Source organism: Panthera uncia, chromosome E1, assembly GCF_023721935.1.
Source record: "Panthera uncia isolate 11264 chromosome E1, Puncia_PCG_1.0, whole genome shotgun sequence".
NCBI lineage: Eukaryota > Metazoa > Chordata > Mammalia > Carnivora > Felidae > Panthera > Panthera uncia.
This window is the reverse complement of record NC_064814.1, coordinates 57,830,617-57,857,537: the sequence shown is the minus strand read 5'-3', so window position 1 is coordinate 57,857,537 and position 26,921 is coordinate 57,830,617. Positions and strand designations below refer to the sequence as shown.

At 58.8% G+C, this 26,921-nt stretch overlaps 1 protein-coding gene across 6 annotated transcripts in view; it reads left to right on the top strand.

Annotated features, from left to right (window-relative positions):
• The window catches only part of KIAA0753 (KIAA0753 ortholog), a 35,801-nt gene that overhangs the window by 2,802 nt on the left and 6,078 nt on the right, over positions 1–26,921 (top strand). For 4 of the 6 annotated variants that reach the window (XM_049637209.1, XM_049637208.1, XM_049637206.1 and 1 more), the window contains 15 exons: positions 1,488–1,718; positions 3,273–3,855; positions 6,304–6,410; positions 7,869–7,931; positions 8,317–8,532; positions 10,262–10,472; positions 11,918–12,150; positions 13,609–13,775; positions 15,079–15,198; positions 16,302–16,391; positions 18,730–18,808; positions 19,721–19,801; positions 22,390–22,557; positions 23,397–23,478; positions 26,572–26,692. In XM_049637209.1, the coding sequence (XP_049493166.1) occupies positions 1,707–1,718; positions 3,273–3,855; positions 6,304–6,410; positions 7,869–7,931; positions 8,317–8,532; positions 10,262–10,472; positions 11,918–12,150; positions 13,609–13,775; positions 15,079–15,198; positions 16,302–16,391; positions 18,730–18,808; positions 19,721–19,801; positions 22,390–22,557; positions 23,397–23,478; positions 26,572–26,692 (2,333 nt within the window). In that variant the 5' untranslated portion in view covers positions 1,488–1,706. Of the gene's footprint in view, positions 1–1,487; positions 1,719–3,272; positions 3,856–6,303; positions 6,411–7,868; positions 7,932–8,316; positions 8,533–10,261; positions 10,473–11,917; positions 12,151–13,608; positions 13,776–15,078; positions 15,199–16,301; positions 16,392–18,729; positions 18,809–19,720; positions 19,802–22,389; positions 22,558–23,396; positions 23,479–26,571; positions 26,693–26,921 lie in introns of those variants that run through there. The other 2 variants (XM_049637210.1, XM_049637211.1) reach the window with 2 other exon arrangements.

Here is a 26,921-nt window from a genome sequence, read left to right as displayed (position 1 = left end):
AAGACAAGGACTCCTCTTAGGTAGTCATAACGTAGTGATGGAAATCGAGAAGTACACGTTAGGACAGTGTTGCCATGTGATGTTCAGGCCGTCCTGAGGTTTTCTGAGTTGGCCCAATGATGTCCTTTACAGTGAAAGGAACCAGGGTCACTGAGCTGCGGGACTCATCATGTTTGCTTAGCTCCTCGGGTCCGAACAGTTTCTGAGACTTTGTGTTTCACGACATCAACATTGTTGACAAATGCAAGCCAGTTATTGGGCGACTTTCCATCCGTTTGGGTTTGCCCGACCTTCCTAGTGACATTCGGGTTACACACGTGTGGCGGGAAAACCCCAATGTGATGCTGAGTCCTCGTGTGTCCCGTTGGGAGGTACGCGTGTCGACCTCGTCAGTCCCCCACCCGGCAGTGTTCACTCCAGCCCCGGGGTGAGGGTGACGGTGGCACCCGCCAGGCTTCCCCCGTGAAGTCGCTGGCCCGTTCACCTTCCGTAGTTGGGGGTGTCTGACTTTGAGACCTTGTTCACACCCTTTCACCCCCAGACTGATCTCCTCGTTCGGCCTTCATTGGTAGTTTTTGCCCTGATGGTTGCTACGTGGTGACTGACCTCTTGGTATCAGAGCAGATTCATCGAGCCTGGCTGTGTCCGGGAGGGTACTGAGAAGGGCCCTGACCTGGCCAAGTGGGAGCCCCTCCAGGCTGACTCCGCCGCCCCTTCACACGTCTCTGTCGATCTGTGGCCACATTTGGTATAAAAAGGCGTTCCGGGGCCAGCATATTTTTCCCCTGTCCCAGCCCCGGAATTGGCCATCCTCCTCCCTCTGGTGGAGAATGGAAGTTAGAACTCACGTGTGGGTACTGAGTAGGCACACTGATTCCCGGGGGCTCTCGTGCGAGGCCGTCCCGGAGGACAGAAGTGGGGACAGGCGTCCGTACCCGTGGGCCGACACGGGCGGTGCACCCCGCCTCCCCCGCCCCCCAGCCCGGGCCAGCTCACACGCACGCCGTCCGTGGCAGCCCGGCACCTCCCATTTGTGACTCCTGTCATCCACCCCAGTTATCCACGTGTGTCTGCTCGGTCTCAGAACGTGCAGGGATTTCCCTGCCGCAATCCGGTCCGTGCCTCCCCAGGCAGAGCCCCGCCCTCAAGAGCTCAGCATCGTTTTAACCCGAGGCTGCATAACCTAGTTACTCAGGTTAATTTTTCTTACCCCTCACTGTCGTGTGGTTATGTTACTCGTTAGAAATTCAGTTTGGCGCACGGGTTTCTGTTAGTATTCCTTTTCAGGGTTGTCCTTTATCCTTACGGGTTTGGTTCCTTCCCTTCCTGCCTCCCTGTCTCCTCCACGTGATGTGTTAGCGGGCCCCCCGTGTGCCGGCGCCAGAAGGCGTCGGAGAGTGTGATCCCCTCCCGCACCTCCTCCGTCCCGCCCTCCTACCCCCCACGCACACACCTGACCGAGCCCGTCTCTGATGTTCCGTTCCTAGGTTTCTTGGCACAAGTGATCAGACGCACGTGTGTCCTGTCATGACGCATCCGTTCCCCGCTCGAAGGGTAGCAGTCACGGACCGTCTTGGTGCACCGGCCCTTTGCACGGAGCAGGGTGTCTCAGCGCCGCCTGCTGGGGTTTAGAGAGGGGTGCACGCGGAGGCTCACTGTTTCTTCCTTCTTCGAAGTGCTCCCAGCTGACTCGGCCGCTCTCCTACATGGACCTTCAGGTGGGTTCCGCACTTTGCAGTTACCAGCGGGGACCCCCTGTCACCAGTGTGGTGGCTGTGGGGGGGGGGGGGGGAGCGCCTGTGGGCCTGTCCCCGGGGCCGTGCGGGGACCCCCCTGTCACCAGTGTGGGGGGGGGGGGGGGGAGCGCCTGTGGGCCTGTCCCTGGGGCTGGGCCCTGCCCACAGCTGTACCTGCCACAGCACGGCCTCCCCTCTCCCTTGTTGCAGTCGGCTGCTGGTTCAGTGTGTTTTTAATTTGTGTTTTTATGAGATTGACCAACTTTTCCTATGTTACAGTGTCATGTTTGTATCTTTTTGTATAATTGGTCTGCTCCTGTGTTTTCCCATTTCCTACTGTTTTGATCTTTTTTCACCTCCCTTTTAAACATGTGTTTATATAGGGGACCCTTTGTATTTATAAATACTTTTCTTCTAATTTTTCAGCTCTTTGATTTTGGTTATGGTGTTTAAAAAAAATTTTTTTTAGTATTTATTTCTCTTTGAGAGAGAGAAAGAGTACGCGCACAGAGGAGGTTCAGAGAGAGAGGGAGACCCAGAATCCGAAGCAGGCTCCAGGCTCCGAGCTGTCAGCACAGAGCCCGACGCGGGGCTCGAACCCACGAACTGGGAGATCATGACCTGAGACGAAGTTGGCGCTAACCGACTGAGCCACCCAGGCGCCCCTACGGGGGGTTTGTTTGAAAGTGACTCTTTGTCACGTGATCACACGTGTGCACTTTGTCACGAGAGCCCAGAGGCCGTCCCCAGATTAAAGGCATCATGGAGTGTGCGCAGACCCTCGGGGCCGTTGGCTGCATGGGGCCTGTGGTTGTGAAATCATTCGTTCCCCTTGACTCAGTAATCCCAGAACAGGTGTTTCGTCGGTAGGAAATGCTTTAAAATGAGAGAAAATAAATGCGTGGCGATATTAGTGGAAGTAACGTGTCCGTTGGTGGAAAAATGAGAACCGTGTAAATGGTTAATAGGGTTACAGCTCAGCTGAGCATGAAAAGGCCATTCATGGGAGTTTGGAAAGCGCAGCCATGGAAAATAATGCAAACAGTAGGCTACGGAAGTGCCCGTGTTCATTAAGAGAAAGACAAAACAAAACTCGCTTGTGTCAGGATTAAAACTGACCAAAACTGAAGCCCGCGTAGGCGGCGTGCGGGGACCGTGGGGACCAGGTGTGCTGAGGTGCAGGGCGGGGTGGCGCGGCCAGCAGGTGGGCGGCTGGGCGTCCACAGCGGCGTCGGCCAGGCTCAGCATGGACGGCGGCACCTCTCCCGGAACCTGGCGCTTGGAGGCGAGGCAGAGACCAGGGCGCGAGGGGCTCTCCGGCCGCCGCGTGGGGCTTTGCCTTTCGGAAGAGGACCCCGCGTGCTGCCGGGCAGCGGCGGGGACACGGGGGAGCCGGGGGCGTGCGAGGGTGGCCGCTTCCGTCCACGCACAAGGAGAATGCGTCTCAGCAGGGACGCTCGGGTGGGGAGAGCACACCCTCCCACGTGGCGCAGTGTGTTCTCACGTGCTCCCACCTTTGTTTGCCTTTTTTTTAAGAACCAGCTGCAGTTCAACAGGAGTGTTCCTGCACATTCCAGCAACCTGGCCGCGCGCTATTCCTGCCCCGACGCGATCAGAATCGAGAAACTGACGCACTCGTACGGCGAGTCCTACCGTGGCGGGGATCCGGGCTTCAGAGCCGGGCCCGACGTGAGCGGCTCGGCCTCCTTCTCCGTCATCTCCGAGGAGAGGCTCAGCTATGCCGTCCACCTGGCCAAGAGGGACGTGAGACGCAGGCAGTTCGAACAGCACGTGAGACAGCAGCGTCTCAGAAGCGAGCCCCAAACCTGTCAGAGGTGGGGACACCCCGAGCACAAGGTGCCTGAGCACAGGGAGCAGAGGAAGGAGGCAAGGAGCCGGGAAATGTGTCACTGCAGCCACGAGACGTGCGGGCGGGGAGCTTCCTGCTCGGGTGCGAAGGTTCACCTGTGCACCCCGCGGCCGGGGCAGCCCCCCGCCCTGGAGCCGGGGCCCCAGCCGCACGCCAGGACGGGTGGCCCGCGGGGCCTGCTGGGGGTGCAGAGACTCCAGGAGGAGCTGACCACTTGCGTCCGTAGAATGGAAGAAGTAATTAAAAGAGGTGAGAGCGACAGGGCTCATCACTTGGATGGGAGGCCCAGAGCGGGGGGGTAGCACACACTCCCTCGGGACCCCCGCCCCCGGGAGCCTGAGCACCGGTGACAAGGCACGCGGACTTGGACCGCGCGGGAGGGCTTTCTTCCTGGCGACCTTGCCCTGGCCTGGCCCCTGCTCCTGGCAGAGGCCCCCCTGGGCCATTCGCTCCTGCAGGTGGCCCCCTGCTGTCCACCCCCCACCCCCCCCACCTGCGGTCCTCCTGCTCCTGGATGCAGGCGACCCTTCTTCATCCAGAAGCCCTTCTGGCAAAATTGTTTGTGCTTTGTTGAACAAGGAGCGTGATGTGTGCGTATTTCCACAAAGTCTGTTTTAACGTGGCCGTGACGGGGCTGGGGCGTGTGGGACGTCTGACCGCTGACCACCGGGCACAAGGGAGGGTGCGTGGTCGTCACAGACCGGTTCCACAGCTCTTCAGTGTTCTTTTCGCCCCGCGTTTGCCTGGGGCGCGAGGGCTAGGGCTGTGCTAGCTGCTGTGACTGCAGGGGCTCGAGGAGCCGGTGCTGGGATCCGCTCGGGGTCCGCTGTGGCCCTGGGCCTTGCAGGTGACTCCGTGCACGTCTCGTGTGCGCGTCAGGAGGGGGTCAAGGTGCCTCTTACAAAACCAGCTGTGATTGGATGCGCTAGAACAGAGATACGTCGCTGAGGAGGTTGTGGCCAGGAAAAGTGATGCTTGTTTCTGACCTTCCATGGGGGCGGCTAACGGTGGGGGACGCGGGGGAGTAACAGTTGCAGAATTTACAGGGTCTGAGACAAAACACAGTTGCGTGGGGAAAAGAGTTCCTGCCTGTCCTGGGCCAGAAGGGACATCCCCCTGCGGTCTCCGTGAAGAGCGCGGTACCGGGTGCGGTTCAGACACCCTTGCGCCAGCTCAACAGCGCTCCTGCTGCTCGGGGCTCTGGCGGAGTCCGGGCTGTTGGGGGACAGAGCCACAGGGCCCTGCTCTGATGATACGGCCTGACGCGGGCACTAGAGAGAGCTCCCCAAGCCCCGGGGAGGGACTGAGTCGGGTGTTTGCTCATTTGTTTTTGAGTTCAACATTTCAGGTTGTCGCAAGTCCTTACGTTCTTTGTTTTTTTTTTGTTGTTTTTTTTTTTTTAGCGTTTATTTAGTTTTGAGAGAGAGAGAGACAGAAACAGAGCATGAGTGGGCGAGGGGGCAGAAAGAGAGGGAGACACAGAATCCAAATCAGGCTCCAGGCTCTGAGCTGCCAGCACAGAGCTCGACACGGCTCGAACTCAAGAGCCGTGAGATCATGACCTGAGCCGAAGTCGGACGCTCAACTGACTGAGCCCCCCGGGCGCCCCATACCTTCTAAACTATAGCGACAACGTCACCACAATCGACAGCAAATAGGTACAAAAACCTACAGTGCGTACTTGAATCAGGTGTGTGCACTTGCTTGCGGACTGGGAGCAGCTCGCCCCGTCCGCCGGTCCCTCCAGGGGCTGTGACATGCCCTGCTGTGCTTCCCAGGTGTGGCCAGACACTGGCTGTTCCATTAACCCCCCCCCCCCCCCCCCGCCTGAGCCGGATGCCGTCCCCTACGTCCACGGTGCCCGTGCTGCGAGCCCACACGAGACCCAAGCGGTCTGGCTCCCGGGAGACAGTGTCTGTATCTACAACTCCCGATTTCAGAGTTTTGCGTTTTTGAAAATGAACGTTTTTTGTCATTTGGCTTTTTGGTGAGTAAGTGTTGAATACTTGAGTTCATAAACTACACTTGGACGAGGAAAACGTTGCTTTTCCGGCTTTGTGTGCTGGAGTTTGTGGAAGAGCTGGTTTTGGATGAACGTATTTGGGAACCGCGTCTAGAGGAAGGGATGCCTGCATGCCCCTCGGAATCTTCCAGAAGCAAGAGTCTTTGAGCCCGTGTTTGGAGGACGTGGAGTGCCCGGTGGACCAGGGTGTGCTCCGTGAGCAGCGTGTGAAGGCTGTGGGCAGCCCAGCAGCCTTACTGTGTCGGTGCGAAGATTTCTCTCTTAGGTTCAGGATGAGAAAGTGTCAAAGGAATCTTGTCAAGCATAAAAATAAGCCGATAAAGGATTTTTGAGAAATTAGAAAGCATTACAGGTTTTGGCTCGATAGGAAGAATTTTAAAGCGGTAAGTGACGCTTCACGGTGGCGTAGACTGTCCACTGGGGTCTGGTTGCGGTCCTTTCCGCGTGGAGGGCCTGCTCTGAGGCCTTCACGCCTCTTCCGTGCGTGAGCTACGCACACGCCCGCACGGTCCTCGTTTCTTGGCCGGTGAAAAGTGTTTTATGGGAGCCCCATTTTTTTTTTTTTTTTAATAAAAGCAGAGGTCTCCAACTGTATCATCTTTGGGAATAATTGAAAAATTTGTAAGTTTCCATCTGTAGTGAGTAATCCACTTTCGGGGAAACGATGTTTGCAGATAGAACGGAAGAAGCTTTGGAACCGGATGAGGAGCAGCGAGCCCGCGTCAGGAGGCAGGAACAGGCCGTGCGCTGTGCCCGGATGCTGTACTCCCTGCAGCAGCAGGTGCGGAGGGTGGGGGCGCCGGCCGCCAGGGCCCCACCGTCTCTGGAGCGCTAGCACACTGGGTCGTTTGTGAGGCCGAATCTCCTGGACGTGCGGACACATGACTCCTCTTCCTTTTGCCGCCTGCCTTTACGTGTGTTTGTGTATTACGTGCATACGGCCCAACTCTTTAGCGGTTTTTGGCTTTTTGGGGTCATGGGTTCTTGGGAATCCAGTAAAAGCCCTGAGTCCTTTCCCCGGAGAACAGTGCTTGTACGGCACGTATTTCTGTGGACACAGGCCGGTCAGGTACCCTGGAGCCCCCGTCCCAGCTACAAGCCGCAGCCCGAGAGGAAATCTCGTGTCTGTGACCCACTGCACACGCCGTAACAGTAAACACTGGTTGTCTTCACCCAGTGGTGAGGAACGGGGGCCGTGTTGAGGGTCTCGGGATGCCTTTCGTGGCGATAAACAGACATTCACGTTCTTTATGTTGCAGCTAGATTGTTTTTAAACATCTGTTGTTGTTGTTTTTGTAAATGTTTATTTATTTTTGAGAGAGAGACAGGGTACAAGTGGGGGAGGGGCAGAGACAAGGAGACCCAGAACCCGAAGCAGGCTCCAGGCTCCGAGCTGTCAGCCCAGAGCCCGACGCGGGGCTCGAACCCACAAACCGCGAGATCATGACCTGAGCCGAAGTTCTGTGTTGTAACTGAGCCACCCGGGCACCCCATAACATTTATTTATTTTTGAGAGACAGGGCACGAGTGGCAGAGGGAACAGAGAGAGAGGGAGACAGAATCGGAAGCAGGCTCCAGGCTCTGAGCTGTCAGCACAGAGCCCAACGTGGGGCTTGAACCCACAAACGTTGAGATCATGACCTGAACCAAAGTCAGACGCTTGACAGACTGAGCCACCCAGGCGCCCCTTAAATGTCTGTTCTAACTTCAGTGCCTCACTCTTTAATCCACCTTTACTGCATTTCCGGTCACTTAAGTCCCATGTTGGCTTTATTGCTTGAACCAGAAACTGGATGTTTTCATTGAAAGGAAGTGCCCTAGTCTGATTTTGCTCTGTATTCTTCTGGGGTTTGGTTTCAGTCCTCAACCCACACTGCCGCCATAGAGATTGTTCCGGAACACGCATCTGACCCCGTGGGAGCTCTCTGAGGCACAGGGTGGACCCCGCGCTCTGGCGTGGCCCTCCCCCCTTTCCAGGGCCGCCTCCACCTTCGCTCCTTCACGTTATGTTCCCGCGATGCCGGGGACCTGGGGTGGCAGGTGGGCACCGTGCTGTGTTCACCACCTGGGGCTCCCAGCCGGGGCGCTGCTCCGGGTACGTGAGTGAAGAGCCTTGTGTGAATTCAAGGGCCGTGATTTAAACAGTGGTCGGAGTTGGACAAGACATGCTGTGTCCTCTTTTACCAAAAAGACGTGTGGAAAGATACTGAGTTTTCACTTCTCCCCCTTTATGAAACAGGTGAAAGAAATCCAGGAAGAATTGGATAAATTGAGTCCACGTAAGATTAAACATACCGAGAAGGTAGGCTGCGGATTGGTGTGGTTGACCTTTATTCCTTGTAAATGCATCTCCGGTGTTTGGTGGGTACCCTGCGCTCGCTTGCAGAGCCTTAGTGAGGGCCGAGCAGAGTAAATATTCTGAATTCGGGGTCGCCTTCCAAGGAACAGAGTCTGAAAATAGATTTTTGTTGCTGTTGCTGCTGGTGTAAGAAACTGACAATAGGAAGGAAAAGATCCTTTGCCATGAGAGAAGGTTTCAACGTTTTAATCCCCTTTACCGTGAAGAAGTTTCACAACAGAAACAGTTGTCTGTAGAAGGAAGACGGGCCGTAAATGTCGGTGAGGGTGGGTTAATGTTGACAAGTTCTGAGTTTCGAAATAACTTCCCATCTGTCCCCCCTCGCCAGTCGTGGGCGATGTCCCGGCTGGCGGCTGCCCACCGAAGCGCCATCCGGGCCCTGCACGTGTTTGTGACCCAGTTGGCCGACCGCGGGGAGCGGCCCCTCCCTGCCCGGTGCAGGGAGCTGGGCGGCCTCATTCGCCAGCTCTCCCTCTGCTCCGCCAAGCTGGACGCCGACTCCTCTGTGTCCGAGGTGGTCATAGACATCCTGCGACAAATCGAGGTACGAAGCGGACTCCAGGTTTTGTTCAGAGGGCTTTGCGTCTAAGGGAAGCGATGTTTTCCATCGCCCGGTTTCGTTGGGATTCACAGGGACCACCAGACAGACCGGCCGCCTAGCGGTGAAGCCTTGCAGAGGACGGGGGCAGCCCTTCGTTTTTATTTTGTGGCTTTTACAGTCTGGTCTGTAAAGTTGCATTTCACTTGTTTGAGAACGGGCGGCTCGGTATAGAATACACAGCGACCGTTAACCGGGTCCGTTGATTAACCGGAGCGCTCCATTCCCTGACCACGCCATCCGGGAAAGAATTTTACTGGCACAGGAAAGGAGAGAGTACAGCAGTCTTCTGTCAGTGCTTGGAGGAGGGCACCAGCGGGCAGCTAGTGGGCAAGAAGAAATTGGCAAGAAAGGTCGATTTGGGGCAAGAAGAAATACTTGTCTATGAGCGCACAGCTTCGAGGCTTGTGGCTGGAGACCTCTGGAAACCACAGCCGGCAGGTGCGAGTCAGGATGGGGTAGGGTCTTGCGTGGTTGCCGGTGACAGTGCCTTCGTCCTCGTGGCCCTCGGAAGCTTGCCGAGTGCCACCACGTGAGCCTGCCACCCGTCCCTGACGCGGCCCGTGGGCTGCAGGGGTTTCCGGAGCCCCGTGTCCTGCTGACGGGTCACCGAGATGCCGGCGGGATCTCACTGCCCCGCACGTCCGCCCACAGACGGAAGGCGAGCTCCGTGTCAGTGTGACCTGGGAGGGAGGGGGCGCTGGAGGGGGAGTTCCGGGTGGGTGACGCCCTCGGTGGCCCTCGTGGCCCCTCTGCCCTGACCGTTGCGGCAGCCGGCACGGTGCGTGTGGTTTGCAGGTGGTGTAGGGAGAGCTCGCTCTGGGACGCTCAGACCTGCGGACGGCGTGGCAGGCCACGGGTGCTCTGCCCACTAGAAACATTTGTTGGCCACGCTGATCTGCTCGGAGGACACGTGTTTACAATTCTGGAAAGGGCCTCAAGGGGCTACCCGGTGCTTCCCCCGACTTTGCAGGGGTACCGGAACCTAACCTTTCCTAAACACGATGTCCGCCCACTCCGACTTTGGAATTCCTCGGTGGTGCGGGACGTTCCTTCTGTCTCGTTGAGGAGCCGCGCCGTCCCTCGGCCCGCTGCCACCCGGAGGACGTCTCCCTGCCATGCTCACTTGTGCCCGATGCGTCCGGACCGGGCGATGGGTGGGGGCGCTCAGGAGAGCGTGCGTCCCTTTTAGGAAGGGGGCACAGGCGTCCTCCCCCTGGGGTGGGTGAGTGACCGAGGTCGCTGGGCATGTGGAGTAGTTGATGGAAACGTATATAAAATGCGGTTCGTTTGCACGCTGAAAATACTGTTGGAGTGTATGAGATGTTTATTGAGAATTAAAAGGCTTGTAAAGCGTTATGTTCTGAAGACTAGGGTTAGTTTCTTAAATGTGGTGATCCTTATTTTTAAGATTTGGTTGCCTTTAAAAGTAGTCACATTCTTTATCTTTTTGCCGTTGGTTTTAGCGAACTAAACGTGTAAAAGAACGTGCAGAATCCTTCTGATTAGACAGATGTCCTCAGTAAAAAAGTTTTCAGATTAAGTTAAGCAACAATTGGACGACCATGAGAGTTGGCCGTTTAACGGCACGTTTATCCGAGACCTCGCTTTCAGTTTTGTGATCAGCAGGCAGACTTTTGTGAGACACACTAAGAGAACGCTGGTTTCGCGGCAGGCTTTGGAGGCCCTCCTGGAAAAGAAACTGTCACCAAAAAAGGTGAAGAAATGTTTCCCGGAAGTTCAGACCAGGTTTCCCGTTGGTGGCCACAGGGCCTTGGAGAGACGGCGGAGTTCTTCGCCACAAGGCGAGAGGAGACCTCCCCTAGCAGAGGAGATACTTCTGCAGGAAGCGCGACAACCTTCCAGGGCAGACAGGCTTCTTGCTGGTATGTGTCCTGAAATGTTTGTGCGTGTCTGGTCCACAGCGGGTGCACTTGAACCCCCAAAGCCAGTAGCAAGCCAACCGCATCCTCGGGTGGGAAGCTGGAGGATCCCCCACAGGGGAGGGAGGGTTCCCCACAGGGGAGGGAGGGTCCCCCGTGGAGGAGGGTCCCCCGTTGGAGGGAGGGTCCTCCATGGAGGAGGATCCCCCATTGTGGAGGGTGCCCCGTTGGAGGGAGGGTCCCCCATGGAGGAGGGTCCCCTGTGGAGGAGGGTCCCCCATTGTGGAGGGTGCTCCATTGGAGGGAGGGTCCCCATGGAGGAGGGTCCCCCATTGTGGAGGGTGCTCCATTGGAGGGAGGGTCCCCATTGTGGAGGGTGCCCCGTTGGAGGGAGGGTCCCCCATTGTGGAGGGTGCCCCGTTGGAGGGAGGGTCCCCCATGGAGGAGGGTCCCCTGTGGAGGAGGGTCCCCCATTGTGGAGGGTGCTCCGTTGGAGGGAGGGTCCCCATGGAGGAGGGTCCCCCGTTGGAGGGAGGGTCTCCCATTGTGGAGGATGCCCCGTTGGAGGGAGGGTCCCCCGTGGAGGAGGGTCCCCCGCTGGAGGGAGGTACAAACTGTGAAATGGTGACCTGAGCTGAAATCAAGAGTTGGTTGCTTAACCGACTGAGCCACCCAGTCGCCCCGTAAATTTTTTAATTTTAAGTAAGTTCCACTACCAACGTGGGGCTTGAACTCAAGACCCTGAGATCAAGAGTCGCATGCTCCACCGACTGAGCCAGCCAGGTGCCCTCCCCTCTTTTTAAATTTAAGTGAAACTTAATGTACGTATGTATGTACGTATGATTTATGTATGTATGTATGTATGTATGTATGTATTTAGAAAAAGAGAGTGAGCAGGGGAGGGGCAGAGAGAGAGGGAAAGAGAGAATTCCCAAGGAGGCTCTGCGCTGACAGCCTGGGGCTCGAACTCCCAAACTGTGAGGTCATGACCTGAGCCAAAATCGAGAGTTGGATGCTTAACCAACCGACCCTCCCAGGCGCCCTCAATGTAGACGGTTTTAGTTCTTTTCTCCTCACAAGTTGAATGTCATGTGGAGTTCAGACTTGATTCTGTGTCAAATTAGGAGCCAGTGAAAGTTTTGAGAGGTGACAGTTAAATATTTACATTTTAGCAAAACCACGTTTGGTAGCCAGGTGGGGTGATCGAGGACAAAGAAGGGGTCTGTCAGGAGCTGGCATTATTATAGTCACAGGAAGGAGCGCACGTGGGAGGTGAGCCTCGGTGTCTCCCTGTGTGGGTCCGCGGGGGAGTCAAGGGCGAGGAGTGATCTTGGCAGGAAAACGCCTCTGTGTTTCCGGGCCGGAGGTCTGGAGTTCGTCTGAGGGGACGCTCGCTTGTCATCAACTTGAGTAGCACGTCCGTTTGTCCTTCTGAATTGTCCGTGCAGATAAGTGTCAGCCTGGGGCAGCACCTGCAGCGACCCAGCGGTCCGCGAACGGGAACGGGCTTGGTGTGAGGGGCGCGGACATCCGTCCGGAAGGAGCCCCTCCTGCTCCGGACCACAGCGCGAGCCTCACGGCAGAGCCCGTGGCCGTGGCGAGAGCGGGAGCAGCGGCCTGGAGGCCCGGGGCGGGGAGCATACCGCCCAGGAAGAAGGAGGCACCGGTGGGGCCGCCGCAGGTAGGGACGCTCCCTCCCTCGGCTGCGTGGCCACGGTCACGGGCTGGTCGGCGGTGCCGCCCGAGCCCCTGAGCCCACCGTCCCGGCTGAGCTGACTTTGCTCGGCTCCCAATAGTGTTTCCTTATTTTTTTTTTTTTTAAAAGATAACAGTTTTTAATGTTGCTGTGACCACCAGACGTTCTCTCTCGTCCTGGTTTGGAGAGGTCAGAACGAATTTGATTCCGAGGTCTTGACTGGGCAGGCTACTTTAAAATTCAGTTTTTTCTGCTTCTGCTTTGGAAGTGTGAAATTGGAGGGGCTTGAGATTTGGTTCCTGCTGAAGATAAATATCGATAAATACTAACCACTCGGTAGGAAAAGGCGTCCAAGGGTCAGTGCTTTCCAGCAGGTCTTTGGGAGCCAGCTGGCTTGAGGCTACGTTACATTTTAAGCTTCTGTTTGCAGTGTGGCCGAACCAGCCGGAAGACCGCCTTCCCACCTAGCCACCCCTCATGTAGTCCCTGCCACCGGATGGGCGAGCGCGGGCTTCCACAGCCACCCTGCCCTGCGTGTGGTCAGGTGGCCCCAGGCACGGTGACTGATAGATCCTGGCTTGGGTCAGGTCTCGCTCCTTTCCACACAGTCCCGGGGCGAGGGGGGGGGGGGGGGGGGGGAGGGCAGTCGCTGGGAGGTCAGGACCCAGCCTGCCCGAGGGCAGCCGGCGCTTTTGCCTGGAGAGCGCCTTCTGCTGCTTCTACAGCGGCCCGTCCAGCCTCCTGGAAACACGGGAAAGCAGCTCCCATTTTATGGATGAGACACCTAAGACTCAGAGGTTAAGGGTCTTCACCGAGAATACCGTGCAGATTATCTCTTCTTTGTGTTTGCTTAACTAGAGAAAAACGTAAACATAAATATATATACGCACTCACATATACATACATATACATACGTGTATATTGTACACATACGCACACACACGACTCACGTGTATATCACGCACACGTAATACACACGTGTACGTTATACACACATGATACGTATGTTTATTAGACGGCATACGTATACGTGCGTGTATATTAGACTGACACACACACATGTACACGCACACACACAATGCGTATTATGCACATGTGCAACACGCATGTACACACACATACGTTATACATACATGCACGCACACACAAAGGGGGCAAATCCAGGGACTCCATCTGTACACGCACACACATGCACGCATACGTGTATGTTACACACACACACACACATATTAAAAGGTGGCAAATCCAGGGGCTCCACCGGTAAACCCCCGCCCCCACCTGGGGGGTTCAGTGTGACGTGCACCCGCCCCCAAATTTGCCACAGCGCGTTCCAGTCAGGGGTCTGGTGCAGCGGGGGGACGCCCGAAGCTCCCGTAAGCCAGAGGTTAAATCGAGCCTCTTTGATACGCGTTTGGCTTCAGGGTTCATGTTTCTCTCCTACAGGGACCCCCCAGAGCTGAGGACCGTCAGCCGCCCCGAGGCCGCGGCAAAAGCAGACTGCAGCGCACGACCGTGTCATCCAGGCTGAAAAGGAGCCAGCAGCCAGTGAGGGACCTCAGGGCCCCCTGGGTGCCTCCAAACCCCACGTCCCCGCCAGCGTCCCCCAAATGGTACGTGATCGCGCTCTCCCTCCTCGGGTCAAGGGTGACCTAGCACGTACAGCTGGTGGAGCGGCCGCCGTGGTTCCCGTGAGGAAGGAAAGCTTAGCTGGGTGAGAAACACGCGAGCGCTTTGGGTCTAGAGGGTGACGGTTCCTCTCTCCTCCGTGGCTGTGGGTGAGCGGGCCGCCCCGACCCGCCGTGGGCGTGTGGTCCCGTGTGGGGGTCGCAGGCGCGCCCCCACCTGTCTCCACGCGGTGGATTCAGTGACCTGAGGCCAGGAGCCGTATGCCTCCCAGAGCTGGCGCGGGGCCTGACCCCTCACGGTCCTTGGGGGGCTTTCACTAAATCTTTGCTGAATGAGTGAATGTTTAGAAATAATTCTAACTCTAAGACCAGATTCTGACTTACAAAACCGTACGGATCTCACCGACTGCAGGGGACGTGAGGGTAATGTGGACGTTACCGCCGTCCCCTCATCCACTGCACGCAGGGACGAGGCGCCATCGCAGGGCTGGGGGGGGAGGCGGGCCCTCCCGGGCAGCGGGGTCCGGTCAGGTGGAAGTAGTCTCCGAGGGAGACTATCGATCGGGACAGAGCGGCGTCTGTTTTCCGTGGGACGGAAGTTGCTGGAAGCGTGGTGGAGCAGGGATGTGGGGAGGAGGGCCCACCCTTCCGGAGGCCGGCAGGTGACGGGGAAAAGCCTGGCGGATGGGCCCACCTGGAGACTCCCGCGGTGTCGTGTGAATGACACACGTGCCCGCGCGGCCTCGTTTTCAAGTTGACGCGGCAGCGCGGAGAGGGTCCGGCGCCTTCTGTAGTAGAGCGGGGTCTCAAGTCAGGCGTCCTGATGTCACCGCGGGCTTTGCTGCGTTTATCCCTCTGCTCGAAGTTCCGTACTTTTGTGTGTGTCCTGGCACAAAGCCGCGAACTCACGTGGAAGCTCAAAAAAATGTCAGTCGGTGGAAGTCTATGCCGCAGACCAGAGAGACCTGGGTGTGTGCGGAGCGCGGGGAAGGCGTGGGTCACGGTGCTGGGTCGGGCCCGCGGGAGAGGGCCGCTCTGCACCGTGGAAAGTAATTGGGTCACGTTAAATCTGGGTTCTAGTGGGGCTTTGTTGACGCTAACCCCTAGCTCTCTTCCACTCGACACGCGGTGGCGTGTGGGGGGCGGAGGAAAGCGTCTCCGTGGGCACTGAGCCTGGATCCCGGGGCGGCTCCCTCCTCCTCCAGCCCCGGCCCCCGCTTGCATCCGTGTCCTCGGGGCTGGCTGTCCCGGGAGGGGTCCCCAGGGCGTGACTCTCCGTGTTTTGTAGTGCCGCCTGGCTGAAGGTGAGGCCCGGCCCCAGAGACGCCGCCAGAGAGCGGTCTGTCCAGCAGGAAGAGGCTCAGGAGGCCAGTGCGTTGACAGGTGCTGTTGCGCACGAAGCCATGAGGTTTGTGCCGCTGTTTTCCAAATCTTGGAGTGAACTCTTCTTTCGTGTGTGTGTGTGTGTGTGTGTGCACACGCGCAAAGCCGGTTATAGAACGCGTAACCCCCGACTTTCCTGTCCAAGTGTACAGGGTAGACAGCGAGCCTCCCTTTCACCCCTTATTTTCTTTTAATAATTTTTTTTCACCTCTTTATTTTGAGAGAGAGACTGTGGGCGGGGGGAGAGGCAGAGAGAGAGACACGGAATCCGAAGCAGGCTCACAGACGTGAGATCGTGACCTGAGCCGAGGTCGGACGCTCAACCGACTGAGCCCCCCAGGCGCCCCTCAATCCTTCTTCTTTCGTTCACTCAAACATTGTGTGTGTATCAGTGGTCCACCAGTTCCTGTTCTGTCTGTGGTACAGCGGTGCACTCTGTGAACACTTCTAGAAACGGGGCAAAACGATCCCAGCCCCATGATGTACAGTCATGGATGGGCATGTCTGTGGTCTGAGGCAGAACGGGAGGGTAAGGGCTGGAGGGGGCCGGCCACTCCCTGCTGCAGAGGCCTGGGCTTCGTGGACCCTGGGATGGACTTGAGTGGGGGGTGAGGTGAGAACATTCTGGAGGGGCTCAGTGACAACAGGGCTGTTTGCGTGGCCGAGATCGCTCCTGTGTTATGGGAAAGCAAAAATGAAAGTGGGCCATTAAGCACTTGGATGCTGTTCACGTACCCTGACTGGCAGGTTTGAAGCCCTTCCGCCCCCCGTCCCCCGAATCTGTTCGGGGTCTGTTCTGCCTTTCTGGTTTCATGTGACTCGGCTATGACCGTGCCCTCCAGAGGGCGGTGGGGGGGGGCCTCTCTGAACTGGAAGACACAGCAGCAGGGTCACTTGGTGGTCGGACAGGAAATCCTAAGCACGGCGAGGGCTCAGTTTCTTGAGGATAGCTGTGGGCGGTCCGGGGCGTCCCCACGGACCGGAGGGCCTCCGCGTGTTAGTGTTGCTGCGCAGAGCACCGGGCGGGGGGCCCTCTGCAGGTGGCGGTGTCACCTGCAGGGTGCCTGTCCGTGGCGATGGCGGCCTGCAGGTCCGGGCGGGTGGGTCTCACTGTTTGCCGTTCTCCAGACTCGCCTGGCTCGACGCTGAAGCTCACAAAACACTGAAGGAGCTGGAGGAGGTGAAAGCCGCGGGCGCGGACGGCGCGCACAGGCAGAGGTGAGCCTGCCTCCGGTGCGGAAAGCCACGGTCCGGCCCGCCCCCTCCCGCGGCCGTTGGGGTGCTCACGCTTCCCGTGTGGATGTGCCGACGGGCTGTCTGCTCCTGAGAAGCCCCCCGGGCCCGGGACCGTCGGGTGGCCTTCCGCCCCGTCCGCTGGGCTCGCTCGGCTCCACGTGGGCTCTAGTGGGACGACCGCGGGCGGGACTGAACCCCAGACCGCAGGAACGGGTGGCGTTCGCGCCTGCCCTGGCCGGTCTGCGTGCCTGCGCCCCGGACCGCGTGGGCCTGCCCGCGTGTCCTTACGCGGTGTTTTTGCTCGGAAGTATCTCTCTCGTGTGGAGTTTGATACTGAGCAAAGGTGGCAGTTTAGGGGAGCCGCCTGAGGGGCCGGCCTGCGTCTCTGTCCCAGGGGACCCCGCTCTCGGCGGGAGGAGGTTGACGCGCGTGTCCAGCTCACGCGGCTGAGTGCACAGACACGGTGTTCGGGGTCCACCCTGCGCAGACAAGTCGCCCGAGCGGGCTCTTGAGGTTTGTAGAGGAGATTGGTACTCTGCTGCCGTGACAGACGGCACTTCGCCCCGAGGTCAGACGAGCGGGGTTCTCTTGGGACGGTGCATCCTGCCACCCATCAGGACGGATGCTCGTCCCTCCCGCTCGAAAGAGGCCCCGCCGGTAGTGAAGTCATGGGGCCTTAGGGTTGGAAGGGGCTCATTCTCCTGCTGACGCTCTCGGGCCCCGCGGCCGTACGTCCCTACGCAGCCTCTGTGATGGGACTGTCTCCGACGGGGCGGGGCGTTAGGACTCCTACCCACCATCTCCCGGCCAGATGGCCAGATCGCAGCCCACCGTGCCCGCTTGTCCCTCGGGCGGTCACACGTGGTAAATGTGCGTGGACAGCGGCTCCAGCCAGGAACAGGCCATCACGGACTGTCCCCACGCGCCCTCCCCGGCCACCCCCTCCTCCCCAGAGCGAATGCCGTCCCGACCCCTGTTCACCTTTCATCGCCTCCACCCGGACGTCTGTCCCTACGGACGTATCCCTGACGGACGCTGTGCGGTCCTGAGATCCGAGAGGCGAGCGCAGACCAGGGTTAGAGCTGCTGGTGTAAGACGGCGGGTCCGGGCCTGTGTCCCAGGAGGTCAGGGGCAAGGTCGGGGCGAGTCAGGCAGCTGGGGCTCGGTGGCGAGTGTGCTTCCTAGCGGTACCTTGTTGAGGAAGAAGTGTCAAGGTTCGATAAGACCAATCTCCCACTTTCTTTTTTCACGTAAGCTCGTTCTGTGTCTGGTCTCGGGGGTCCCCTGCAACGCCAGGGCCCCGAGACGTTCGTCTGCGTCTTCTTCCAACTGCTCTGCGGCCTGAGCCGTGTTTTCCCGTCCGCCGTCCATCCGGACCGAGTTCCCGTGTGAGACGAGGCGCCGCCCAGTGTGCCGGTTTCCTCGCGGAGACCTGCCCTTGTGGTGCCGTCCCGGCCGAGCTCTACTCCATGAGGCGCGTCGGCAGACTGCTCGCCAGGGACCCTCACGTCGGTCTTCGGGCCTTTCCTGAGGGCAGGTCAGAGAGGAGCGCGTGCAGAGAAGACGCCGGAGGGCGAGACCTGGTGTCCCCGGAGCGCCCAGCCGGCCTGCGGGGCCCCCTCTCTCCGGGAGGGCATCTGCCCTACACCCTGTTTGGCGGCTGCTCGTGCAGAGGAGGGGCCCCCAGACGTCCCGAGGCAGAACCGGGCAGGGAAGGGCCCCCGGGTCCTGCCTCTCCGCCATCCTGGACTCGCCTCGCGGCCCCGCAGGCCCCCCGTGCCTGTCCTGCCGGCCCTGCACCCGTGTGGTCAGCGGGGCGCACGGGGGTTTGCGTGCTCTCGGCTCTCTCGGCTCAGCTCGGTTCCTCATCACTCCTGTCCTGTTTTCCATCTTCTCCTTGTCTCTGGGGGCTTAGGTCTGACTCCACGATTGTGGGGTTTGGAGACCGAGCAGGATTAGCTTGATTTCTTCCATGTTCTGTCCTCTTCGGTTGTTTAAAGGCAGCCGTTATTTTTTAAAACGTACCGAGAACCCAACGTACGTCTTCAGAGGTGAAGAAGTGTCCTCAGGGCGGGTCCAGGACCAGCCGCGTCGCGCCACCTGGGGGCTTGTTGGAAACGCAGTCTCGGGCCTCACACCGCCGGCCGACTGCGGGTCTGCATTTTACAGAGGCGCCCGGGGACTTTGCGTGGCCTTCACGATCGGAGAAGCACTTTGGTTTTATAATCGTTTCATTTCCTCCACCCGGGGTAGTACGTAAATGCACAAAATAGGGTATCTTCTGCTTTTGATTTTAATTTTTGATTTTGTCTCGACCCAGTGACTCTGCTGCCCAGTTAGCAGACAAGGTGGAGAAGGCGGTTCTGGAGCGTCTGAAGCCTCTCCTGGTCAAGGCCCAGGTAACCCGGCGCGTCTCGTTTCCTCGTGCTTGGAAGTGCCGGAATAACGGGGGGTCGCTTCGGAGGCGGCTGGGGGCCGCGGTGCCGCGCAGACGTGCAGGCCCGTGCGGGAGTGTGCAATCCACTGCCGCCACTGATGGGTCTTTGGTGTCTGTGAGGGACAGACCAGGGGAAGACAGACAAAGTCCCACCTTTGAGAAAGGGGAGCTTCTAGTTTGGGGAACGAGTTTGGGCGACAATTTGCATCCCTAATCAGATAGATCTGTTGGTGACTCCGGTGTTCGGTTACCTGCTTCCGCAGAAGTCCTGGGCACTCTCGCCTCAGTGCTTTGGAACGATTGGCTGGTTCCCGAGGGAGGGGATGTTGGGACCGCGTCTGTGCACACGCTGCCCTCTCCTGAGGAGGAGGTGGCCCTTCAGATCTGCCGGCCGTGGAAACGGTGCCGTCCGTGTGAACAGACGAGCCCACGGACACTGTCGTGATCTTACACAGAACGAATGACGTTCTGGGTCCCTGAACAGGCCCCGGAGTTCTGTGCCTCTGGTTTAAGAAATGTGTAATCGTTATTGTGTCCCCGGAAATCTCCGGGGTGCGGGGCTGGGAGCCCTGGAAGTCTCCGGGGTGCAGGACTGGGAGTGCTCTTAGTGACCCTGTCGTCCCGTCTCCCCGTTTCATCGCTGGGGAGACTGGAGCGGAGACGCGTTCCCAAAGTTGAGGGAAGAAAAGGGCCAGAAAACCAGGATCCACACGTGGTGTTTATTTTCATGAGGACACGTGCCTGGAATTGCCGGGGAGCCTGATGTAGCCGAAGCCGACGAGCAGGTCCACGCAGAGGTTCCTGTCGCAGTTCATCTGTACGGACACGGGCCGCAGACTTGTGTGATCACAAACGTGCCTGTCTGTTTTAACAGAGAGTCAACTCTTCTCTGGAAGCGGAGGTTCCGAAGGACCGGCCGCCAGCAGACACGGCGACAGCCCGGCCTACGGACGAGGTGCGCGCACCGGTGTGGCCACGGTGGGGATGTCACCGCACTGGCAGATCCTACTCAGGACGTCGGTTTTCCTCTGACTCGTCAGGCCCCCTGGTGCTCACGGCAACCTCTGCAGCCACGGGGTTCTGTCCGTGGCTCCGTCCTCTCCCGGAGGACACGCCACGGCCGGGCGCTGGCCGCCTCTTGCCCTCCCATCCAGCCCAGCTCTGCTCGGGCGTGGCGCGGTCTCTGCGTGGAGGGCCCGGCGCGCGCTGTCAGGCGAGCGTGTGTCGAGCGCCTGATAACGACCGGGGTCTGGCCTAGCTCGGGGAAGAGCCGGCCGGGGAGAAGGCGGTACCGCCCGAACAGACAGAAGCACGTCTTGCGGTCGCGCGGTCCTCCGGGGGACTTGTGTCCCGCGTTCGTGGGACCGTTCCTGCCCTGCCTGGGCTCGGGCCGTCAGGTGGGCGCCGCCGGCCGGTCCGCCGAGTCTGTGTGGGCCTGGGCGCCGGCCGGCGGCTCCCGCCGCGCGTGCTCGGGGCCGATGAGGGCACGGCAGGTGTGCTCTGGGGGCCGGGCGGGGGCCTCCCTGCCGCGCCGCCGCTGCCCGATCTTCACAACCGTCGTTTTACCGCCCCGGCGTTTGGTGACGGAGGCGCGTGTGAGGTGAGGCTGCGCCGAGCGGAAGAGGAAGGCCTGCGTTTAGCTCGCGCCCACCGGCCGTGCCTCGTGCAGTGTGGCCTCCACGTGCCGCTCCCTTCCCGGCAGAACGCCTGACCCGGGAGGTGTCCCGAGTGACCCCCCCGCGCTGTCGGCGAGTCCGCGCGTGGCAAGCGGGCCGGCCTGGCGCTTGAGAATTGCTCTGTGGGTGCGACGTGGCCGTTAGAGCCACGCGGGGTAATTGTGCTCGGGGTTAGACGTCGGCGCCACGCAGACCGCCCCACGCGGCACCCGGGAGTCTGTGTGTGTAAATGACGGGGCAGAGTGAGCAGGAAACCTCATCGAAGCTGGCACGACACTGTAGGAAGTCTTGTTTTCCGTGTTAAGTCGTAGAGAACCCGTGGGGCCCGCGACACGAACCGTCAGAAGGCCCATCCTAGAGCGGAGAAGACCTTCACCGGTGGCACCCCGCCAGTGAAATACAACCCCAATGGGTTTCCTGGTGGACGCGACCACCTCCGACGCCAGGAAAGAGCTCGCGGAGGTGCTGGCGTAGTGCGTCCGTCTGCTGCCGCTCTGGTCACCCGCTGAGCGCCTGGAGTGGGTCTTTCCAGAAATCACAAGTTGTTCTTTGTTTTTTGTTTCCCAATCAGAAGTTGAAATGCACTTGCCTAAAGATTCACACACTTCGGCAGAAGTGTAAGAGGTTAGACCACCCAGCTAACGAGTACCGCATGCTGTTCTGTACCTGGCTTCTTCACCTTGGGGCGATGCCTCCACATCAGGGCACAGTCAGCGTCCTTATCATTTTTAAGGGCACGCGGTATTCTTTTTTCTTTTTCTTAATTTTTGTTTTGATATTTATTTTTGAGAGAGACGGCATGAGCAGGGAAGGGGGAGAGACAAAGAGGGAGACACGGAGCCCGACGCGAGGCTCAAAGTCACGAACCGTGAGATCAAGACCTGAACTCAAATCAAGAGTCTGACGAGCCACCCGGGTGCCCCACACACGGTATCCTTGATTCACGGTCCTTACAGAGGAAAAGGGCTACGTGTGCAAATGCGTCTCCATTAAGGAGACCTGAGTTCCTGGGTTCGTTTTCTCTAGAGTTTTTGTAATTTTATTGTATTGATTACTCACCTGATTGTACATAATTTTAAGGTTGGGCATTTCCTTCTGTCTTTATTGGCCGTTGATACATTTCCCCCTGTGATCTGTTGGAAGGTTTTCAGATTCCCTGGCGGGAACTGTTCCCCGCACGTCCCCGGGCACACGTGCGCGCCCCACCCTGCTAGCTCTGAGGCCGGACGCGCGTTTCCGCAGGGCGGACGAGGGTGAGAGGGAGGCGTAGGGGGCTCGACCACGGAGCAGGCGCGTCCTGCGGGTCGAGCCGGGGTCCGCAGCCCCGGAAGTGTCCCGTCCAGGGCCCGACGCTGTCGCTTCCGGCCGACCTTCTATGTTCCAGCCGCACGTGAGAGTCAAGGGCGCGCACGCAGGGCGGGAGGCGCCGGGCAAGCTCTCACGGGCTCGTGGCGCAGGATGAGGACCCTCGTGGTGTCGCGAGCCTGTCGCGAACCTGTCACGCGAGCGTTGAACCAGAAGGGAATAGATCCGTGTAGGTCCGTGTTCCGGGACAGGACACGCGAGACACCGGCCGTGTCTGGGTGTAGCGCAGGGAAGGCGTTTGTTTCCCGACCGGCAGGGGCGGCGACCCCGAGCCTCGTCGTCGACGGCGAGCACGGTGATTGGCCAGTGCGGCCGTCTGAATGGCGGTGGTGGAGACTGTGTGGACGCGACGGCTTCGGGCGCGTGGCCACGGGAGGGGAGGGGAGGGGAGGGGAGGGGAGGGGAGGGGCGGGGGGGTGGCGGCGGCGTGGACGCGCTGCGGGGCTGCTTCCCCGCGGCCCCCTGGTTCTCATCGCCCCTCCGCCCCTCCTTTGCTTCGTAGGCTGTGGCCGCGGACGGGGGCCCCGGCCGCCTCCGCCAGCAGGGCGACTGTCTGGAAGGCACCGCGCTCCGCTGTGACGTCTTGGCGTCGCAAGCCCGGGCCCCCGGGGCAGGCGGCAGGGACAGCCCGTTTCTGGACACCATGATGCTGCGCATGGAGGAGATGGAGGTGAGGTCAGGGGCCGCCCCCAGCTCACCTGCAGCCAAGCGTAGGGCCCGGGGCCAGGTGATTTCGACACGATGGGGTTGAAGTGTCAGTGCCCTCCCGACACAGAACTCGGGAAGTAACGTGCGGTGCCCCCGACGGACAGCTGGAGAACCACAGGGACCGGAGCCTGCGCCCCTCGACTCCTCCGGCCCCGAGCGTGGTCTCCTCACACATCACACCATCCTTCCCTGCTTAGCATCTGGGGCTCCGCTTTGGGACTCTTTTCTCTTGGGGTTTTAGCCCCAGACATCAGCCAGCCCAGGCCCTGGACGGTCCAGAGCAGGGCGCTGACCCACAGCGAGGCTGGGAGTGGTGTGGCCGCGGCCGGTACAGTCTCCCGGGGGCTCGGGACCCCCACAGCAGCATTGCCTCCTGCCTGCATCCTGGATTTGCCCCTAAGTAGAGACTTAGTGATCAGGGAACCGACTTCCCTTCTCGGGGGTAACGTGGGGACCTGCCGTGTCCAGCGTGGCCGTCTGTAGACTCGCGTGGACCTAACTGCACGTCAGGGAAGACTGCTGACGCACACGGCCCGGCTTTTGGGGGCTCAGGAGTTAGCGGCAGGCAGAACGCCTCCCTCTTGCCAGTGAGTTCTCGCGGACGGTGCTGGTCTCCGTCCGTCAGGTTAACCGCTTCGTTTCCTTTTAGACTTTGCCTCGGGAACTTGACTCGCTTCCTGGCCAGGCACATCCCCATTTCTGGCCGTGTCTGTATCAGTGGGGCCTGCTGAACCACGACACCTGCTTTGTAATGAAACTAATCTTTTCTCGTAACTTAAACTTTTTTTTTTTTTTTTGAAGAAATACCAGGAGATGGTTCGCCGAAGATACAATGCAATTGTATATGCTGATCCCCGTTTGTGGACGCAGGAAGGGAAGAGTGGTGAGTGTCCCCCCCACGTTGTGTTCTGAACAATTTCAAACATGCAGGAAAGTTGAAAAGCCTTGGCAGTGGACACGCGCATACCTGCCACCTTCTAGCCTCCATTCGTTTTATGGTGTGTCTGCTCTTCGTCCGTCCGTCCGTCCCGTTTTTGGATGCACGTTCCAGAGAAAGTTCCGGGCACCGGCAGGCACGGTCCTGAATGTTGCAACGTGTGTCTCAGCAGCTAGGATTTCATGTGTCTTTACAGCCTTTTTTCCTTTTGAGATAAAATTTACGTGTAATAAAAAGCACAGATCTTAGTTGTGTCATTGGATGGGTTTTGACAAATGGATATGCCCTTGTTACCCAAACTCCTGTCAAAATTCGGGCCACCGTGTCACCTTGGAAGGGTCCCCGTGCTCCTCTCCAGTCGGCACCCCCACCCCGGGACCCAATGTGTTGTTTGCACTGCAGGCTAGGTTGTCAATTCTAGAATTTTCACAAACAGGGGATGCTGTGTGTGTGTGTGTGTGCTCTTGTCCACGGGAGGGGTGGGGCGGGGGTCCCGTGTGTGTGCACACTCTTGTCCACGACGGTCCCCTGTGGACATGCTCTCGTGTGCTCTTGTCCACGGGGGATCCCGTGTACTGTGAGTATATTTATGGAAAGTTTGTGCTCACGTAAGTTTTTACTTCTCTTGGATAAACACATGAGCGGACTTGCCAGGTGATGGGGCTGGGTATGTGTTTAACTTTGTAAAAAACTGCCGAGTCTTTCCCTGAGGCGCTGTCCTGTGTTGCACGTTTGCGGTCTTTAATCGTGGCCGCTTTAATGGACGCATGCCGATGTCCCATTGTGGCTTTAATTTCACGGGTCCTTGACGAATAGTGATTCTTGTTGATATTACCTACTGGCATATCTTCTTTCGTGAGGTGTCCAGATGTTTTGTGCATTTAAAAATTGTTTTGTCTTGCTTCCCCTTCCCCGGCAGCCACGAGTCTCCACAGACGTTTGCAGACGTTTTCTGTGTTTTGCTCACCTATGTATTTTCTCAAATGTATTTCTTTATAGGCAAATATCTTTAATTTTGAAAAGTGTAACATCGGTTTTTTTTGTATAGATTTTCCGTGTCTGATCTAGGAAATCTTTGCCTGTTCCCAAGTTGAGAAGAGAGCCTCGTTTCCTTCTAGAAGCTGTGCGGTTTTAGCTCGCGTGTGTAGGGTTGCGATCTGCCCTGAAGAAAAGTGCCTGTGACGTGTGCAGAGGGGAAGGTCCCTTTGTTCTCGTGCCGGTCGCAGGTCGGCGACCTGCCCTGAAGAAAAGTGCCTGTGACATGTGCAGAGGGTTCTCGTGCCGGTCGCTGGGAAGGCGTCCGCTCTTCTGTTCACCTCTGAGAATTATACTTACGCACGTTTGGTAGCAGTGGCTGTCCCCCTCTTGGATGCGGGGAAGCGCTGTCGCACGGGCAGTGAACGCCGTGTGTCGGGGTGGGAGGCTCGCCGCCGAGCCGAGTCCCTGCAGCTTCCGAAACGGGAGCCCGGGGGCGTCAGCCTGGACCGAGCAAGTGGCGTGTCGAGTTTTGGCAGAAAGACAAGCTGTCCAAACATGGTGCTGACTTGGTCCTTTTGCATTGTCTGTGACTGTCCAGGCTCGGCTCTCTGCTTGTGGCAGTGTCTGCCCTCCAAACCCCCGTCACCGTCACAGGGCAGGGGACAGGGGACGCTCGGGAAGTGGGGGTCATGCGACCCCACCCGTGCTCCCTCACCTGCGAGCCTATCTCCTCTTCCGGCTAAGCCGCGGATTCCTGGGGCCAGAGTTTATCCTCCTCCCTGTGCGTCCTGCCACGCACGCCTGGCGCGGGCCTCGCAGGGGGACCTCCCAGCCACCGCTTACTAGCGAGTCCGCCGTGTGGGAGCAGAAGAGGCACAGGAGGGGCAGGGGTCGCCCCGTGGTTGGGCCCCTGGCCCAGAAGCGGGACTGCCTCGTGCAGAAGCCCGGCTTATCAAGGGCTCCGTGTTCCTTTCTCGGGGACACTTTAAATCACCAGTCACGTTGATGACCGCATGGCTTCCAGTGCGCTCTGTGGGACCTGAGAGCCGAGATCAGGGTCTGGATGCTTGCATCCCAGTGAGAATCCTGTTTCTGGTCAGTCTGGCGCTCTGCTCGGTTGCACCACAAAACCAAATTTAGAGCTGGCTTTTGCTGAGTGCGGTGTCTACTCCCGTATCTTCTCTCTTCGGTGTGTGAAAAATTGAAAACCGTTTTTAGTCCTATGTTTACAGAAACCGACTGATGTGGGAATCGCAGGCACGTTCGTGTGGATCGGGGGAAGTGGTTGGACTCACGGACGCTCCTTGCCTGAGGACACGTTCTCTTCTGTGCCCGAAGTGCATTTGATTCGTTTGAGTTTATAAATAACCCACCGCTCACGGGAGCCGCCAAGCCCGCAGTGCAGTTGGGCTCGCACGCTCACCGTCGTCGTGCAGGTTTCTGCCAGCGAAAAACTCATCCCGGGGACGAGTCAGGGTTGAGATGTAACTGCTTTTTTCCTTCCTCCATAATGAACCCCTTAAAAGGTTAAAAAACGACCCCAACCCCTTCAGACTCCTCGAACAGGTGGCCGGACCTAATCAGTGCCCACAGAGCCTGGCACCCACCGTTTCCCGGAGTGTCCTCAGAGGTCACGGATGCTTCCAGAAGAGCTCGTCGTTTCCTTTCTTTTCTTTCCTTTTAACGTTTACTTATTTTGAGAGGGGGTGGGGAGGGGCAGAGAGAGGGAGAGGGAGAATCCCAAGCAGCCTCTGAGCTGACAGCACAGAGCCCCACCCAGGGCTCGAACTCAAGAACCTTGAGATCACGATCTGAGCTGAAATCAAGAGTCGGACGTTTGACTGACTGAGCCAGCCAGGCGCCCCAGGAGCCCGTGGTTTCTTAAAACTGATTCCTCGTCGTGCCTTTAAATTCACCTTTTCCTTGAAAACAAGCGTGTTTGCGCTGCCGGCCGCCAGGCTGGGAGAGGTGCGAGCGGCGTCCTCACGGGCCGGCCACTGGGGCGGCTCTAGGGCCCGTGGGCTGGTGTTTATCTGCGGCCGCTGTGTGCCTCTCTTCTAGAGCAGACGCTCCCGGCGGTAGGTGAAAGGCCTCTCTCTCCTCCTCCAGTCGGGACCACAAAGAGCCCCACGCGCAAAGACCCGGGCGCGAGCATCGTGTTGGAAAGACCTCGCAATGGCAAGTAAGTGGCGCCCAGGCTGCTTCGGCCTCCGGTGCTGTGAGACGCCCGAGTCCGTTGCTTCCCTCAAGACGAGGAAATCCTTTCTCGGGGCCTGGGGCCCAATCTCGCCGAGCTCCAGGGAGGCCCGGTGAAGCGGCGAGGCCGTAAGACGGGCCGGTGAACGCCATGCTGGAGGCAGTGTTTACGGGGGGGGGGGGGGGGGGGGGGGGGGGGGGCGGCGGGGCGGGGG